Source organism: Lynx rufus, unplaced genomic scaffold (assembly GCF_022079265.1).
Source record: "Lynx rufus isolate CCGP_SWC_20201006 ecotype Redwood Valley unplaced genomic scaffold, mLynRuf1.p SCAF_2, whole genome shotgun sequence".
NCBI classification, from domain to species: Eukaryota; Metazoa; Chordata; class Mammalia; order Carnivora; family Felidae; genus Lynx; species Lynx rufus.
In genome coordinates, this window is record NW_025814834.1 from 2,726,606 (window position 1) to 2,745,517 (window position 18,912).

Consider the following 18,912-nt stretch of genomic DNA (forward strand, 5'->3'; position numbering starts at 1 on the left):
CGCGACCAATGGTCAGATGCTTAACCGACTGAGCCAGCCGGGCGCCCCCCCCACTGCGAATTTTATACTATGTGTTTCAGGTCGGACTGGAGCTTTTCAGGTGCTTACACACCCCAGGGGACAGGTGGCCCCTGCACCCGTCAGCACAGGTCTGCCCCCTGCTTCTGCAGAGGTGTGGGTTTTTCACGTTTGCTTTTCCTAGTTCTCTGGGTGAACTAGGTCTTAGGCAATTTATTTTTTCGAGAATCCAAGAGCAATGTTTTTTGAGCCCGTCCAACATCTGGGTAGATCTTTCCTGACTTCTACATCTGTAATGCCAACGTGACTAAATAGTAAGAATCCCGAGTCCACCTGTTTCCCTACAAATCCTGCAGCCCCAGCTCCCTCTTCTTCCAGCAGTTAGGGCTGCAGAGCAAATCTAAAAGCAACTCTGACTTTGTTTTTTTTTGAAAAGAACCTATTGTTGGGGCGCCTGGGTGGCGCAGTCGGTTAAGCGTCCGACTTCAGCCAGGTCACGATCTCGCGGTCCGTGAGTTCGAGCCCCGCGTCAGGCTCTGGGCTGATGGCTCAGAGCCTGGAGCCTGTTTCCGATTCTGTGTCTCCCTCTCTCTCTGCCCCTCCCCCGTTCATGCTCTGTCTCTCTCTGTCCCAAAAATGAGTAAACGTTGAAAAAAAAAAAAAAATTAAAAAAAAAAAAAAAAAAGAAAAGAACCTATTGTTTCTTACAATATGTTCTTTCCTGGAACATAAAAGCCCTTTTAAGGGCAGACCCACAGCAGGCTAAGTGCTCGCTCTCTGTGAAAGGACCCAAGTGCCTCTAAAAAACCATACTTTGTTCAACATCCCATCTAGGTCAGAAACTTACCATTCTCATCACACTTTACTTTGAAATCTGTATTACTGTCCAAACTACAACGTCCACATCGGGGCAGAAAACTACGGGGCAAGACAGCCGTGCCTGCTTCCCAGGCCTGGGGCCAGGCCATGCAGGGCTCCGCACCAGGACACAAGGTGAGGGGTCAGTGTGGGGCTCCCCGAGGCTACGGCACCTGCTTACCAGGTCCCCTTTTCCTCCAGAAGCATCGTGAAAACTTCCACTGTCTTTCCGCACAGGGTTTTAGTTCATTCTGCCAGGTGCTGCCTCATACGTGATCATTTGTTCCCGTCCACTTACCCGTCTCTTGTGACTTGTGTTTAATTAATTCGCTGAAATTCATCTAGTCAACAAGTTAAGGGTAACTTTCGTCTAGCACCTTGCCAGCCACAGAAGAGACATAGGTCTCCACCTGACGAGATTCCATTCCAGGGGAAAGTCCTTGGTGGTTCTTTCCTCCTGAACCATTCAGTTCAGAAGCCCGTTAGATGGGCCAATCGAGGGAGCACCTGCACCAGGGTGGGGGAGGGGAGAGCCACAGGGCCCGGAGTCAGGACATCCACGTGGGGGAGGGGTGCAGCAGCCAGCACAGGGTGGAGGGAGTCCTATCCGGGGAAAATGGCTAGCCCAGCAGTGATGAGGAGCCTGCCCACGGGGCAGGGGTTGCTGGAGCCCAAGGTGGGTGTAGACGACATGCACCCGGGACAGCGGTGACAGCAGCAGCAGGAGACACGGGATTCATTCACCGACTCGATCTATTAAGGACAACAACATGTTCCTCATGACCAGACAAGGGAATTATAAACAAAGGGAAGAAACTAGCCGATGCCCATGGTGCGCGCGCACGCGCACACACACACACACACACACACACACACAGTTCCCGTGGCTCGGACCCTGAGCGGGCCTGAGAGCTGACATACCACAAAGGCAGTGGGCACACAGACAGCAGATCTGGCTTCCGCCAAGAGGGAGCAGGAGAAATGGCGGCTCCGGGCGCAGGGAGAGTAGAGGCGGCGCTGGACACCCCAGTGAGCTAAGAAGGCAGCCAGACCAGCCGGCAAGGACGCGGACGCCCACCTGAAGGGGCCCCCACTGGACAAAGCGGACACACCGTGAGCACCAACACAGGAGGCAGAGCGTCTACACCCTCGAGGAACCCCGCCCACGTGAGCCCGCGATGATATGAACAAGAGGTCACACTGAGAGTAAGTAAGCGCAGGACACTCACACTTCACGGTACCTTCCAGAAAACGCGAGTCATCACAGGGGGAAAAGGAGGCAGACAGTGGGGCAGCCTGGCAGGGTCCTCCGCGTGGGGAGACCCGGGCGAGCACCGCAGTCACGGGGTGGCGGGAAACGCGCCCTGGGACGGATGATGTTGGGCCATCAGCCGCCTCCCTTCTGGAGATTCCTGCCCCGGAGGCCCTACCTGCATCTAACCGTGAGCAACCCCCGCCACCCCCACCCCCCAGCCCAAGGGCCCCTCCACGAAACAGCTGACCCTCTTCAAGGTCGACAAGGTCACGGAAGTGCAGAGGGCGCACTGTTTCCAGGCTGGGCGCTTCTATGCAGGGCGCGCTGGGAGGCCCGGGCTCCTGGGGTGCTGATGCAGAAGGTCCCGGTCTGCAGCAATCGGTCAACTACTCAGGGATGAGGTCGGCCATTGGTTCTTGAGCAGTTTGCGGGTGGGGGTGAGGGGCCCTTCTCTGAGCCGCGGCACACCCAAGCGAAGCTGGCCGAGCGTTAGGACATTATGGTGGCCGCTACCACGCACGGGGACGCGCAGTGGGAGGAGCCCTTCCTTCCCAGACCGGGGGCTGCTCCACCTGCTGGAGGCTGAGCGCAACCCACAAGGCCCCAAATGGGCCCAGCAGGGCAGACCCCGCGAGGACAACGCGACATGCTCTGCCAGGACCTTCAACACCGTGATCACTCAGATCTCGGGAGGATCTGAAAGTTCCCAAAAGTGCCCCTCACAACTTAAAATGTTTGACCTGCTTCTAAATCTGCTTTTCTTCAAAAGTTGCTTTTAACGCTGTGTAAAATGATTAAGTCCATTCGGCTTATTTGTTACAATTACAACATAATTTTCTATCATCTTTCAATGCAAATGAAATCTATTTGTAGCACAATAAAGCTTTCACAAGCTACCTGGAAACCTAGTGAGTACCCAAAATACGCGTATTTGGAAATTACTCCCGAGTTTCAAAACCTAATGAAGAAAACATTTTGAATGCATCGTGTTTGTAACAGGAAGCACACCTATCAGAGTGAACTTCAGACCATGCGTCAACATGAGGTGTATTTTATTCATAATTTACAGAAAACCAAATGTCTGAAATAAACACATTTCTGTTTTATCTTAATTTTTTTTTCTTGTAAGGGGATTTAAGAATATTCTATGAAATCAGAAATTTTTAATGTTCATTCTTATTTTTGAGAGACAGAGAGAGCGCGAGAGCGTGAGTGGGGGAGGGACAGAGAGGGAGACACAGGATCAGAAGCAGGCTCCAGGCTCTGAGCCGTCAGCGCAGAGCCCGAACTCGTTAGCCCTGAGATCATGACCTGAGCCGAAGTCAGACACTTAACCGACCGAGCCCCCCAGGCGCCCCAAGAATTTTCTGTGAAGTTTAAGGCTTATGTAGAGCAAAACCCTGACATAATGCAAGCTCTTCACTAAGTGGCTGCCAGTCCTGGCCTCGGTGAGAAGGCTTTCCAAGAGGCTCTGTTAGTTATTTAAGGGGTCCCGGCTGGTGGGGAGGGGTCTTTGGCCAGAAAGAAAGGTTTGGAGAATTCAATCAGAAAACCTTGATAATGCTCCAATATGAAAAATTATACGTGCATCACTGCTACAAGTAGGAAATCAAAGTGTGTATTGTGATGTCAAGCATTTCAGTTTTTTACCCTAAAAATTGCCTTGAAACCCATCTCCCAGAGAAAAGGGAGAAAGCCATGTCACTGGTTGGCCATGTCGGCCCCTTCTGAGCCCATGTCGCCCGGGTTAACAGGTCATTTATCCACCAAGCCTGTCCCTCGGGCAGCAGAGTGCTTCACGGGAAGCTGCTTCTCAAGTCAGAAGCAAACAGGCAGGAACAACACAGATGGGAACTCGGAAAATAAAACAAATGCGTTTCTCACTTAAAACAATGAGCACAAATGTGTATGTTTTAGAAAGGACAAAAATAAGAATAAGGAAAAAAGTCACCAAGAAATAAATCTGTCTAAAGTGAAGCCAAGAAACATGGAATTTCGGGATGAAAATAACTCTGGAAACAACTGCTCCTCCTACAGCCGAGAGCTCCACGCACGACAGGGCCTGTGTCCCAACACGTGCGGGGCTTCCTGGAAATCTGAGACCCGCCTGCTGTGGCCGAGGAGCCCGTGTGCCTTCCTGAGTTAAGACCCTGTGTCCAGGAGCCAGATGACAGATGGGACATAGGCCTGGAGCACAAGGCCTGGGGCCGGGTGCTGGGGCGTCCCAACCCTCTGGGTGCCGGGCGCCAGGGTGACACTGGAGGTGGTCACGTGTGGGGACGAGACCCAAGAGGGGAGAGCTGCCATGGCTCTCCTCACCGCTGTCACTTGAGGAACCCCCACTCGGCCCCGGGCAAGCAGAGACCCCAGGGCCCCCGCCCAGCAACATGGCTCCCAGCCGAGAATGAAGCCAGACCACGCCAACGGCTCGCCCAGGCTCAGCCCGATCGCGGGTAAGCCTCTCCTCTCCAAGGGTCTTTTTCCCTTTAACACCCTCGTGAGGTCTCACTGGGTACTTCTGAAAGTCTTCACGGCTCTGCAAACCGGACAGAACTCTCCAGCAGGGCCGGGGCTTCACCAGTCTCCCCCGCGGCAGGCCCACACTCGCCGGGCGGCCGTAGCTTCTAGAACTGCTCTCCGACTGCTCTCCGCACAAGCGCACTGGGGTCCGCTGAGCTTCGCCCACCTTTTACGGTCACGGTGACTGACCTTGATCTGCATTCTAATCCTTACCAACTGATTTTCTTCCCGAGGCTAGAACTCGATCGCTCATTCACGTGCTGCAGGGACCATGTGTCAACACCGGCACCTGCACTGAGCCCCCAACTCCACAGACTCAGGCTGTGAAAGTCAAACTCAAGACTTGTTTACACAAAGCAAATAGGATATTGATGGACACGAGGCCACAATGACTGGTCAGGCCAAAACTGACTAAATCTAGAAAAGTGACAAATATAATGATACGGATTTCAAGTTGACGTTTTGAGTAAAAATAAAATCTTTATTTGTGTTACCATTCCCTGAGTGAACGTACGAAACAGAAGACGATGGGTGTTTGAGTTGGAAATGTTTTTAAGGCTACAGCTAGTCACAGTTTTGCAATCCAATTTTAAGTTACACATATGTATTTTCAGGAAAAGGACTGCACTTTATCCACATTATGACCTTTGTTTATACAAAGAAGGCCTATTTACTCGTAATGATCTTCACAAAGTTCACATACATGTGACATTTTGATGGTTTCCAAACCATTTTCACAGTCTAGGATATATCCATGGCACGTGTCTGTAAATATTTTTAAGTGATATCGTTGATAATTTGCTGGTGACAATCTAGTTCTACATCCAAAATCTAAAACCCGCAGCCTGCATACTGGAAGAAACTGCACTTCTTGGGAACATGAAGCGATGGCCTTATTTCCTGAAATAAACAAAAACTCACCCTTTCTGACTAAAGACAGGGTCAGTGGTTCCCTGTTTGGCCACCGAAGTCTCATCAGTGAAGAATATCGTAGTATGTGTCCCTTGTTTCCTTCATAGCAATTTAAATGGAAACAGTATTTCTATTTTCCCAATAATACTGGGACCACAAACGTCCAAACTAAACATGCTTTTTATCAGGTGCAGAATTTCAGTTAAGGGGGGATTCTGAAGAGCATTTTTCAGACAGGGTTCAAGTATTTGTGATGAAACTGCACCACCTAGTGACCAAAATGAGACATAACTTAAAGATGTATTCAGATCGCCAAGCTAAGGGAATAAAATAGAAATCCCTGATGTTCATGTAAGAATTTAGCTAACAATTGTTCACTCTATACGACTTACTGTAACTAAAATACAACATGTGCGTGATAAGGTCATTTCATCCGTCAAGAGTCATTTCAAGGGGCGCCTGGGTGGCTCAGTAGGTTGAGCATCCAACTTTGGCTCGGGTCATGATCTCACGATTCCCCACCCAGTTCATGGGTTCAAGCCCCACATCGGGCTCTGCGCGGTCGGTGTGGAGCCTGCTTGGGATTCTTGGTCTCCCTCTCTCTCTGTCCCTCCCCCGCTCTCTCTCTCTCTCTCTCTCTCTCAAAAATAAACATTAAAAAAAAGGTCATGTCAAGAGTCAAGATACACATTCCCAAAGAAATGCTTCTTTCAAATGACTGTCCATAATCTCTATAGACAGCTGATAGCTACATTAGTCCCTCATCACAACTTTCACCGAGAAGGGCAGTAAAATACATACATTCACGTCAAATTAAACACACACACCAACTTCACGTGTGAAAAGATGTACAACCTCCAGAAGACGCAGTTTATGTGACCAAGAAAGAAGGTGAAGAGAGTAGGGGAGGGTGGCTCAGTCAGTTAAGTGTCCAACTTTGGCTCAGGTCATGATTTCACGGGTCGTGAGTTTGAGCCCCACATCAGGCTCTCTGCTGACAGCTCGGAGCCTGCAGCCTGCTTTGGATTCTGTGTCTCCCTCTCTCTCTCTGTCCCTCCCCCACTCACTCTTGGTCTCTCTCTCTCTCTCAAAAATAAACATTAAGGGGCGCCTGGGTGGCTCAGTCGGTTAAGCGGCCGACTTCAGCTCAGGTCATGATCTCTCGGTCTGTGAGTTCGAGCCCCGCATCGGGCTCTGTGCTGACAGCTCAGAGCCTGGAGCCTGTTTCAGATTCTGTGTCTCCCTCTCTCTGACCCTCCCCCGTTCATGCTCTCTCTCTGTCTCAAAAATAAATAAATGTTAAAAAAAATTAAAAAAAATAAATAAACATTAAAAAAAATTTTTTTTAAAAGTGAAGAGAGTAAAATCATAAAAACTTTAAATAAACTAAAAAAGAAATCCACTAAGAGAAATACTCTATTTCAAAATAAAGAATTTGAATGAGGGGCACCTGGGTGTCTCAGTCAGTTAAGTGTCTGACTCTTGATTTCAGCTAGGTCATGATCTCACGGATCATGAGTTCAAGCACCACACTGGGCTCTGGGCTGGTGGCAGGGAGCCTGCTTGGGATTCTTTCTCTCTCTCCCTCTCTCTTTCTCTCTCTCTCTCCCCACCCCAACTCACACCATCACTCTCAAAATAAATAAATTTAAAAAAATAATTTGAATGAAAAGAAAAAGGATCTAAAATTTACATTCGATTAGAACGGCCACGATGTGGAGAAACCCGAAAGAGAATGTAGGAGGAGACAGAAGCAGACCCGAGAAACCCCGAGCAGCACTTCCCGGTGAGGGAACCGTCTCTGAATTGCCCCCATCACTCTCAAGCATCTTATTTATGACGTTCAGAAAGCAAGTATTTTTAAAGCACAAGAAACACTAATAAAACTGCTCTTCTGCCTGTTTTTCAAAAACCCCTTCATAAATGTGAAGGAAAAAAAATGCTGGCATGGGCTTAGTACCTTCCTATTAGCAGAGTTTATGTTTCCTCTTGAAAAGAGAGCAAGTTGGTCAGGACAATGAAGAAAATGCCCAAAGCGGCCTGATTCACATATTTATTCTATAATGTGTTATTCAAGTCCATTAGTGCAATAAGAAATAGCTTTTCTTCCAACACAACTTCAAAGACCGGCTGGAGAGACAGCTGGGCTACAGGCATGCTGAAAACACACGCTGCCTCCAAAGAAAACACAAAGTACCGAGACTAAAGGCAACTACAATTTATGTGAAAAGCAGAGGGAACATCTACCGTTTGATTTTTAAGGGAGAGAGAGAGAAGGCAAGCAATTACTATTACGACGGGTACGTATAAACCAGTAACGGCAACAGGCGGACGCGGCCGACGCAGCTCGAAGAGATTCTTACAGCCGCCTCTCAGCCAACCAGGCGCGTTGGAGTCTGGATCCGAAGTACAGAAGGTACACACACCTTGCGAGCTTTCCGGAACACCTGTGAAAACTGCCCTCAGACTAGACCTCAGAGAAAGCTCGACTCCAAATAATCGATATTATACAGACCATATTCTTTGAACGTGAAATTGTATTAGAAATCGCCAGTAAAAAGACTTTTTAAAAACCCTCACGTTTCAAGCTATGGAACAGACTTCTTAATAACCCACATGATAAAAAGAAATAAAGTATTTCATCTTAAAGTTCAAGGAACTTTTAATATTCACATTAAAAATTCAAAGATAAACCATGCTTAAAGAGAAATGTACGGCCTTAAATATATCTGTTTAAAATGACAAGAACTCAGGGGGCGCCGGGGTGGCTCAGTTGGTTAAGTGCCCGACTTTGGCTCAGGTTATGATCTCGCGATTCACGAGCTCAAGCCCTACACTGGGCTACACACTGACAGAATGAAGCCTGCTTGGGATTCTCTCTCCCTCTCTCTCTGCCCCAACCCTGCTCTTGCACTCTTGTTCTCTCTCTCTCTCTCTCTCTCCCTCTCTCTCTCTCTCAAAATAAATAAATAAACTTAAAATAGATAGATTAATTAATTAATTTTTAAAAATGGCAAAGACTCAGGCACCTGGGTGGCTCAGTCGGTTGAGCGTCCGACTCTCGATTTCAGCTCAGGTCATGATCCCAGGGTCGTGGGGTTGAGCCCCGAGGCAGGCTCTGCACTGAGCGTGGAGTCTGCTTACAATTCGGTTTCCCTCTCCCCCTGCCCCTCTCCCCGACTCATGTTCTCTCTCTCAAAAAAATAAATAAATAAATAAATAAAATAAAATATAAAGGCTAAAAATAAAAGAGCTAAGTATTTTACACAAGGACTAAAAACATAAATAACCAAGGAAATTAAAAGGAAAGATAAAGAATAGAAATCAATGAAATGAAAACAAAAGTGTCTATCTACAAAACCAAAAGTTGATCCTTTGCTAGAGGGTGTCTATTTCAACTGTTTCTTTAAAGTCTCAAGGTAAAAAGACACAAAATTTTGGGAAGAAAAGGAAAACCGTAACTATGGGCGTATTTTTAAAATCACAAAGGCACAGCTGAAACATGTTTATGTCACGACTCTGGAAAACGTGGACGCAACAGTTGCCTGGAGAAAGGCTGGAGAAGGCACAGCCAGGGGACGCCGACTTCCGCTCTCGCCTCTACAGCAAAGCTTCTTCGCCCCATGTGCAGCCCGCATGTGGGAGATGCTGGTTCCAGAAGCCCTCGGGCCCTAGCCAGGCAGCCAGCCTCCTCCACTCACCCATGTGCCTTGCAAATATCTTCTGAGCACTCCAGGCAGTGAGGAATTTTGGCAAATTCTCGTCTATGTGAAAACCTTGATTTTTAACTGAGCACGCTGACTTCTGGAATGAAGATTTCACTTCATGGCCCCTTAGTGACAAAGATCTGGCCACTATCGCGGAAGTGGAAGCGGTAGGCACAGCTTCCAAGAAAGAGTCTGGAAGGAAAGGGGCATGCTTTTCTCCTTCTCCCCTTCCTGCTGGCTGGCAGGCAGTCCTGGATGGACCTGGGACAGCTACCTTGGCCCATGAGGGGCCCTGAGGCACGGGGGGTCACACAGGCGCCACCTCCCGACTCTGACTCAGGAGCTAAAGCACTTTCCACGTCATTTAAGCCACTAATGTTTTCGATCTCTCCTTCACTCATAGGTGAACCTAATCCTAACTGATTCAAATATGAATTACCCAAAGAGACTCAAAAAGGAAATAGGAAAACAGAATATACTCACTCAAGAAATTGACTTGGCAAAACAAAAAGAAAGGATTCGTTCAAGAGAACAGAAAAGCTAGCAACATTAAGACTTCAATACGAAGAAAAGAGCAAGAGGGGGAACCAGCAGTGAAGAGAGAATAATCATCAGCCATTAAGGAAATGCAAATTAAAACACAAAAAATTAGAAAGACTGACCGTTCCGAGTGCTGACGACGACGTGGGGAAGCTGGAATTCTCCTCTGCTGTGGTGGAAATGTAAATGGTACAACCACTTTGCAAAACAGCCCGGCGGTTTCCCGAAAAGATAAATATACGTTTACCACGTGAGCCAGCAATCTTACTCTTAGGTGTTCACCCGAAGGAACGAAAGTGTTTGTCCCCACAAGGGCTCGTAAGGGAGGGTAACTGGCCGAAACTGGAAACAACCCCACGGCTCATCAACTGACAAATGGATACACCCACTACAGAGGATGATAAATCCATACAACTGCAGTGGGTGTATCTTACAACGGGCTCACGACTCAGCAAGCAAAAGGACACATGCTGAAAAATGGATACGTCTCAAAGTAACACGATGACTGAAAGAAGCCAGATCGAAAAGGAGCACACGCCATGTGACTCCACCATCTGCGATTCTGGGAAACAAACAAGAGTGACCAGGAGCAGAGGAGCAGCTGGCGGGTCCTGGCGGGAGTGGTGGCCGGAAGGGATTCTGAAGGGCACAGGCCACTGGGGAGGGCGACACACACGTTCACCGTCCTGACTGTGGATGGCACAGACGTGTGGAAACAGAGTCTCGCTCCACTGGGAGAGTAAATCAGTGCAGCCAGTCGGGGAATAATTTGGCGGTATGGGGTGAAATCAAAGCTCTGTGCACGCTCAGGAGCTCTGGGTCTGGGCACAGACGCTAAAGCAAGGTCGCAAACCCCAGCCCCAGGCTGGGTCCCGCTGCTGTGAATAAAGTTTTATTGGAACACGGCCACGCATACCGTTTCCTGTTGTCCTCCCTAGGGCTGCTTTCAGGCTATCAGCAGAGCTGAGAAGTTGCAATAGATTGTATGGCCCGTAAGCCTAAAATATTTACCGCGTGGCCCTTTGCAGAAAATGTTTGCTGACTACGGTTCCCGGAGACACTGGCTCCCATCTGCCTGGAGACGTGGAGGTGTGTTCACAACAGTGGAAGGCGGAGTCAACACGACATCCGTCAATAAAGGAATTAATAAACCACGGAATACTAGTTACCAGTTAAGAGGAACAAGCTAGATCCACAGGTATCCAAACGGGGAAGGTCTCAGAAGCACACTGCGGCCTGAAGAAAGCGACCAGCAAACGGACCGGCAAACGGACCAGCACCGGGGGAAGCACCGAAAACCCCCGAAGCAGTAGGAACTGCTTATAAAGTAAGGCTCACACCAGCTCTTCCCTGTGACTGCCCTGGGGACAATGGGCCTGGGGCGAAGGCAGAAAAGACATCAACTTTTCCGGTGTGTTTTAATTTCTTTTATTTAAAAAACTCTAAGAGGTTTTTAGAAGACCAGTCAGCGAAACGTAAACCTGATAGTTACCAACACACTAAAGAAAACACAGCAGCATGCGTTTCCCCTGCCTGTAATACACAGACCTTGAAACACTTACTAAACCGTACTTTTTTGGGGTGCCTGGGTGGCTCAGTGAGTTGAGCGACCGACTTCAGCTCAGGTCATGATCTTGCAGTTCTTCAGTTCAAGCCCCGCGTCAGATTCTGTGCTGACAGCTCGGAGCCTGCAGCCTGCTTCCGATCTTGTGTCTCCCTCGCTCTCTGCCCTTCCCCCACTTGCGCTCTCTCAAAAATAAATGTTAAAAATAATGAGAAAAAAAATAAACTGTACTTTTTTTTTTTTTTTTAATTTTTTTTCCCAACGTTTATTTATTTTTGGGACAGAGAGAGACAGAGCATGAACAGGGGAGGGGCAGAGAGAGAGGGAGACACAGAACCGGAAACAGGCTCCAGGCTCTGAGCCATCAGCCCAGAGCCCGACGCGGGGCTCGAACTCACGGACCGCGAGATCGTGACCTGGCTGAAGTCGGACGCTTAACCGACTGCGCCACCCAGGCGCCCCTAAACTGTACTTTTTTATTTCTCTGAGAGAGAGAGCGCGAGCGAGCGCTCCTGTGCACACAGGAGCAGGGGCAGGGCAGAGAAAGAATCCCCAGCAGGCTTCACGCCCAGCGCGGAGCCCAACAGGGGCTCGATCCCACAACCATGAGACCAGGACCTGAGCCGAAATCAAGAGTTGTATACTCAACCGCCTGAGTCACCCAGGCACCCCCATCCTAACTGTACTTTTTTTTAAAGCAGCAAATTGTTCACCAAACAAGGACGTTTTTCTCCTTGTATCTTCTAAAGTCAAAATACCTACTCTGAAGCGGACTCTTCCGAGGAAGTCTGAAGCACAGACCTCGCGTGCTTTGCATAAAAAGCGAGGCTATAAAATTTAAACCAAGCGAAGCCTCAAAGGTTACCTCCAGGAACAGCCTGGAGGGACACATTCAAGTGCCAGGAACACGGCCAGGGACACCAGGCCAGCTCCGCAGGCCTGAACGGGAGCAGGACACATTAAAATTCCACAGCAACAGACAACAGGCCCCCATGAGCGTCCAGCGAGGCCTCAGCAGCATTACCCCCCCGCCCCTCCCCCTCCCCGTGACACTACAGGGGCCCTTCGAATGTCACTCTCACCAGTCTTCTCACTGGCGGCTTCGGGCCACATCTTCACGACAAACTAGGACGTTTTAGGCAGAATTATCCACGTGTGCATGTGTGTGCGTAAAACTTATTGGAATTACTGGCTGCCAGCGAAACTCTCCAAAAAACATCTTTCTGTTAGAAAACCAGTAAGGGAAGATACACTCTTATTTTTTAAAGTGGCTGTAACAGAAACCTAGCCGTGACGTTGGAGGCACCTGGCCTGCAAGCAGGCACCCCAGGGTCACACGCCCAGGGGTGGCGGCTGGCGGGAAGCCCGTGGGTCCCGACAAAAGTACTCCCACACCAGTAAGCAAGACCGCTGGAGGGCACAAACTAACAGCAGGCAGACTGAAAAGCCAGACCGGAAGCTGCCCAGGCTCTTCTCCTGCCATCGGCCAGGGCCAGGCGGCCAGCCTCCCGACCCTGCAAGCAGGGAGACGGGATGCACCAGGCAGGAAGGGGACGGCCACGGGGTCAGAGCAGAACAGGCCTCTGGCCTTGACTCCCGAGCTCCCAGGCGAGGCCGCGGCCCCACCCGGGACACACTGGAGGAGCCCCGAGTTTTCTATCCTCCCGGCCGAGGAGGTGGGGGGACCTTCCAAGTGTGTGCAGCCCCTACAGAAAGCCCTCCTTACCTTCTCTCCAGGTCTGGGCGGCTGCTGAAGCTTCTCATAGTCTTTCTTGGTCTCCAGAATCTTCTTCACAAGCCCTCCTGTTGAGAATCAGTGGTTTTATGTTATTGTCCACCCTGAGGAGCCCTTCCATTCTAAATGGGGAGGGGGTGGGGAGGACACTAATTTCTTGTTCTTCCTCTTTCTATACTGAAAACGGCTTCAAATAATCTTTATTTGGTGCAAGAGAGTCTGCAATCCACTGATAAGTAGCTGGTGGTGGAAATTAAGGATAAAATTTCAGTGTTTCACTACTAGGTATCCAAAGGATACAAAAATGCGGATTCGCAGGGGAACATGCACCCAATGTTTACAGCAGCATTATCAACAGTAGCCAAAGTACGGAAAGAGCCCAAATGTCCATCGATGGATGAATGGATAAAGAAGATGTGGTTTATATATATAATGGAGTATTACTTGGCAATCAAAAAGAATGAAATCTTGCTACTTGCAACCACGTGGATGGAACTGGAGGGTATTATGCTAAGTGAAATTAGAGAAAGACAAACATCATATGATTCCACTCACATGAGGACTTTAAGACACAGAGCAGATGAACATAAGGGAAGGGAAGCAAAAACAAGATAAAAACAGGGAGGGGGACAAAACCTAAGAGACTCTTAAATATGGAGAACAAACAGAGGGTTACTGGAGGGGTTGTGGGAGGGGGGATGGGTAAAGGGGTGAGGGGCACCGAGGAGGGCACTTGTTGGGATGAGCACTGGGTGTTGTATGTAAGGGATGAGTCAGTAAATTCTATTCCTGAAATCATTATTACACGGTATGTTAAATAACTTGGATTTAAATTTTAAAAAATTTCAGCATTTCAAAGAAATGAGCTCCTCAAAGGTGAAAAAAACAAAACTTTGTAAATGGAAAACGATGAAGAGGAAGAGTAAATTAAACAGGTAAGTGTTGCAAACACGTGTGACAATTCTGAGCTGGTTCTAAACACAAGATACTCCTTTTATATTAAATCAAGAGTCTTCAGCTTCCTTAGAAAAAAAGAATTACCCATGGGGTAAATACCATTAAAAAAAACCACCATTCTCTTTGAAACACCATCTCACCCAAATGTACATCAACATGAAATTGGCTGAGTAAACCCCAAGCACCTGGTGGGTGAGGGAGGCCGGGGCTGGGAGCAGGGGTGAAGCCACTTTCCCGCACCGCTGCAGAGCAAATGCCAGCACACGCTGCCCAGTGACAAAAGCCAGATGGAGAAGCATAGATCCTGGTGAACAGAAAGACAGACACACACACACACACACACACACACACACACACACACACACGTATTCACGTATACTTTTTAAAGGAAAGTATAAGCTGTATTTCTCACTGTTTCCTACAGGGGGAGGGAGAGGACAGGGCAGAAGCCCCAAATCTCTGAATCTGTGTTGCTTGATACATTTGACCTTGGAAACAAGTGACTACTTTACATACATAAAACAAAATTAAATCCAATTTTTCAATGCCTAAAAACTGAAACCAAAATGAAACTAAGAAACTTAACATCAAAGTGGCAAGCGTAGCCTAACAAAGAACTGTTCCGTTAACTGGTTGTCCGTCCCCAGTGGGACGCACCCTGAGAACAGACAGACCTACCAAGAAAACTCCTAGTGTTTTCAGTCATCTGCTGCGGCTCACTACCGGTGGTGGCGTTCTCCAAGTGCCGTGCGTGCTGTAGGGGACAGCAAACGGACGGCCGACGGCGCTAGGAGCCAGGATGCGGGGCATGAGACAGATATGCATGTATAAAATCAAAGACTTAGGAAAAACTCTAAAGAGTAAAGCTGCGTTAGAAATGGCAATGTGAACTTGGATACATTTTTCTCGTCTTAAAAAAGGTAAGAAAACCCCTAGACACAATGACCAATCCAGAGGCAACATGCAGCCAGGCTCCGTGGAGAGATGGAAGGTTCCAGATATGGGGCGGGAAACACGCAGAGCGAGCCTGAAACATCTTCCCCATATCAGAAGACGAGGAAGCTGCAAAGTCTCCCGGGATGTGTCAAAAGGTCCCAGACAGCCACTAGAACAGGTTCCACTGAGTCAACACTGGACAGTCAGAACACTGATGAGAAAGACTGACTTGGCTTGAAATGAAGCACATTACGTGTATTAAAAGGAAACCTGTGATCTCATACAGGTATCAACACCAACCCTCAACAGTCAGCTTGGATGGCGACAGGAAACAAACTCAGGAAAACCCATCAACAAAGGGAGAGCATGAATCATGCCCCCCACCTCTCCCATAGAGACTGAGCCCTGGGGCCACGGCTGGGGAGGCAAAGCTGTACACGATGGCATCCTCCGGCTAACCTTGAGGAAGGGCAGGTCCGTCCTGCCACCAGGCTAACATCACAAGCAGAGAGACATGCAGACGTCAGGAAGAAGCACCACCACCTACTAAGTATTCTGGCACCTGATTGGGTCTCTGGAACCAAGTTACAAGCACAGAAGAGCATGTGAAAAACCACAGGCATATCGCAGGCAACACCCAACTGTGGGAAACTCTTACGGACAACCAACCAGCTTCTTCAACAAATACGCTACGAGGGAAAAGGGGAGGGAGGTTAAGAGAGACCTAAGAGTTAACATCAATCAGCTGCAACGCAGGGACCTTATTTGGATTTTGACTCAAAGTAGAAAAAATATACAAAACAACTAGGAAAACAGTATTTGATGACATCAAGAAATTGTTTTGTTACCACAGTAGAATTATAGTTGTATATATATTTTTAAAGAGCCCTTCTCTTTTAGAGGGACACGTGACATGTTAACAGAAGAAATGATCTTCTCCAGGGCTTGAGAACAATCTGGGGGAGACAGGAAACCATCAAAATCCTAGAGGAGAACAAAGACAGCAACCCCTTTGACCTCAGCCCCAGCAACTTCTTACTAGACACATGGCCGGAGGCAAAAGAAACAAAAGCAAGCATGAACCACTGGGGCTTCATCAAGACAAAAAGCTTCTGCACACCAAAGGGAACAACCAACAAAACTAAAAGCAGCCAAAGGAATAGGAGAGGATCTCTGCAAACAACATATTGGACAAAAGGTTAGTATTCAAAATCTATAGGAACTTATCAAACTCAACACCCAAAAAACAAATAATCCAGTGAAGAAATGGGCAGAAGACATGAATAGACACTTTTCCCAAGAAGACATCCAGATGGCCAACAGACACATGAAAAGATGCTCAACGTCACTCATCATCAGGGAAACACAAATCAAAGCCACACCGAGATACCACCTCACACCTATCAGAGTGGCTAAAATTAACATGAGAAACAACAGGTGTTGGCAGGGATGCGGAGAGAGGGGAACTCTTTTGCACTGTTGGTGGGAATGCAAACTGGTGTAGCCACTCTGGAAAACAATACGGAGGCTCCTCAAAAAGTTAAAAATACAACTACCCTATGACTCAGCAATTGGGTAATTTGGATAAATACGAATAGGTATTCACCCAAAGGATAGAAACATACAGAATTGATGGGGCACATGCACCCCAATATTTATAGCAGCACTATCAACAATAGCCAAACTATGGAGAGAACCTAAATGTCCATCGACTAACGAATGGCTAAAGAAGATGTGGTATACACACACACACACACACACGCACACACACACGCACGCACGCACTGGAATACTACTCAGCCATCAAAAAGAAGATAATCTTGCCATTTGCAACAACATGGATGGAACTACAGTATATTATGCTAAGTGAAATAAATCAGAGAAAAACAAATATATGATTTCACTCATACATGGAATTTAAGAAACAAAACAAACGTGGGAGGGGGAAAAAAGAGGGAAACAAACCATGACTCTTAACGAAAGAGAACAAACTGAGGGTGATGGAGGGAGGCGGGTGGGGGATGGGTCAGAGGGGTGATGGGCATTGAGGAGGGCGCTTGTCAGGATTGAGCACTGGGTCTTTATGCAAGGGATGAACCACTGAATGCTACTACTCCTTTTGAAGAATTGTTTTTTAATGTTTATTTTTGAAAGAGAGAGAGACAGAGCGTGAGCAGGGGAGGGGCAGAGAGAGAGAGAGGGCGACACAGAATCCGAAGCAGGCTCCAGGCTCTGAGCTGTCAGCACACAGCCCGATGCGGGGCTCGAACCCACGAACTGCGAGATCATGACCTGAGCCAAAATCAGACACTCAAGTGACTGAGCCACCCAGGTGCCCCACTGAATGCTACTCCTGATGCTGATATTACAATATATGTTGACCAAGTGGAATATAAATAAAAACTTAAAAACAAAACAAAGAAAACAGCGTGGGGGAATGGGGGTCTGCAGCAGGCAGAGACTTAGAGAAAACGAGATGAGCCGATCACGGCTGAAGCCACGTGATGGGTACAAGGGGGTTCATTAGGAGACTCTTCCTGCTTTTGCAACTGTTTGAAATCAAAGACATTTGGGAAGAGAACAAATATTACAAATATTGTCGACTTGGAAACAACCCCAGAGGTCGAACCTCTACCCTAACCCCACGCCACGCTGGAAGCTACTGACCGAGCCCCAGGGTCCCGGGGCGCTGCACCCCTCGAATCCGGGACTACGAGCCACCAACCGAGGAGGAGCCCATCCGTGCTGCGGTGTCTCACTGATGCTCCTCAGAACCCTGGCCGACACAGGGCGCTCAGAGCTCAAGGGCACGGGACCCCTCCCGCGCACAGCTGGGTGCACCCCACACTCACCGTGTTTCTCCTCTTCCTCCACGTCTACCGCTGGCACCTGGGCAGGAAAGGAAGGAGGAAAAAGCTGATTCTCGAAATCCTGCCTCTGCGGATGTCCCCAAAGCAACGACAGAATTAAAGAAGGCGGACATCTAACCGAAGGGTTAGAGGAACGTTCGTCTCCGGAACCTGAATGCGGGAGCATGGATTCCAGCGTCGTCCAAGTGCAACTACCAAAACACGCTCCCGCTAACTCACCACTTCAAGTTCGGACATCTCAGGGAGCTGGGGGGCGGCCTCCACCACAAACTGGTCGTCTTCCTCACCGTCGGAGTTCTGTGCATCTACAATTACACTGGCCACGGCTTTGCCACTCCCTGTCCTGGAGCACCAGAAATCACATCACACAGGAATGTGCTGGCCACACGTCTGCATCAATCCCATGCGCCCCGGGCTCCAAGGGAGGAGTTCAACCACCAACCACCTCCAGAACATCACAGAATGTAGGCCTGGGTCCCTGTGAGTCCTGCCCTCTGTGCCTCCACTAACGTTGGCCTCTGGTCCTCACCCAGCCCCCTCCCTGTGCCCCTATCTCACAAGGGCCCCCAGGGCCTCCCCCACCCAGAGCCCTGCCCCTCCCCTGGCCGCACTCTCTGGACACCAGCCCTCCGCCTGCAGCCTCTCACCTGGAGGGCCCTATTCTTCCAAGTTGCAACACCAGGGCAGGGGTGGCAATGTGGCCACAGACCCCTGCTTCTGGGTCTCTCCCAGAACACAGCAGCCTCCCCCGGTCCCACTTTTCTGGGTCCTGCTCCCTGCCCAGCGCCTCCTCTCCCCCGAGTCCTACCACCGGTCTGAGTCAGCCTAACACCCAGTTGCCCAGCCCGCAGGCCTGGCCCTGTCCCCCCAGGTGACCGCTTCCATCCTAGGGCTCTCTCAGGCCTCCCGTGGCCACTCTCAGGAACTGCCCCGCCCGCTGCCACCCCACTGCAGGCCGCTGTCAGCTCCCCTCTGCTCGCACACTAACTCCTGCCGCACCTGTGCCTGGACCGCAAGCCTCCAGGCCAAACGCACCGCGG

At 49.1% G+C, this 18,912-nt stretch overlaps 1 protein-coding gene across 4 annotated transcripts in view; it reads right to left on the reverse strand.

The window, feature by feature from the left end:
* The window catches only part of TRAF3IP1 (TRAF3 interacting protein 1), a 63,200-nt gene that overhangs the window by 23,206 nt on the left and 21,082 nt on the right, over positions 1-18,912 (reverse strand). For 2 of the 4 annotated variants that reach the window (XM_047084915.1, XM_047084916.1), the window contains 3 exons: positions 18,092-18,215; positions 17,855-17,891; positions 13,101-13,177 (listed from right to left, as the gene is read on the reverse strand). In XM_047084915.1, coding sequence (XP_046940871.1) covers positions 13,101-13,177; positions 17,855-17,891; positions 18,092-18,215 — 238 coding nt within the window. Of the gene's footprint in view, positions 1-12,437; positions 13,178-17,854; positions 17,892-18,091; positions 18,216-18,912 lie in introns of those variants that run through there. The other 2 variants (XM_047084914.1, XM_047084913.1) reach the window with 1 other exon arrangement.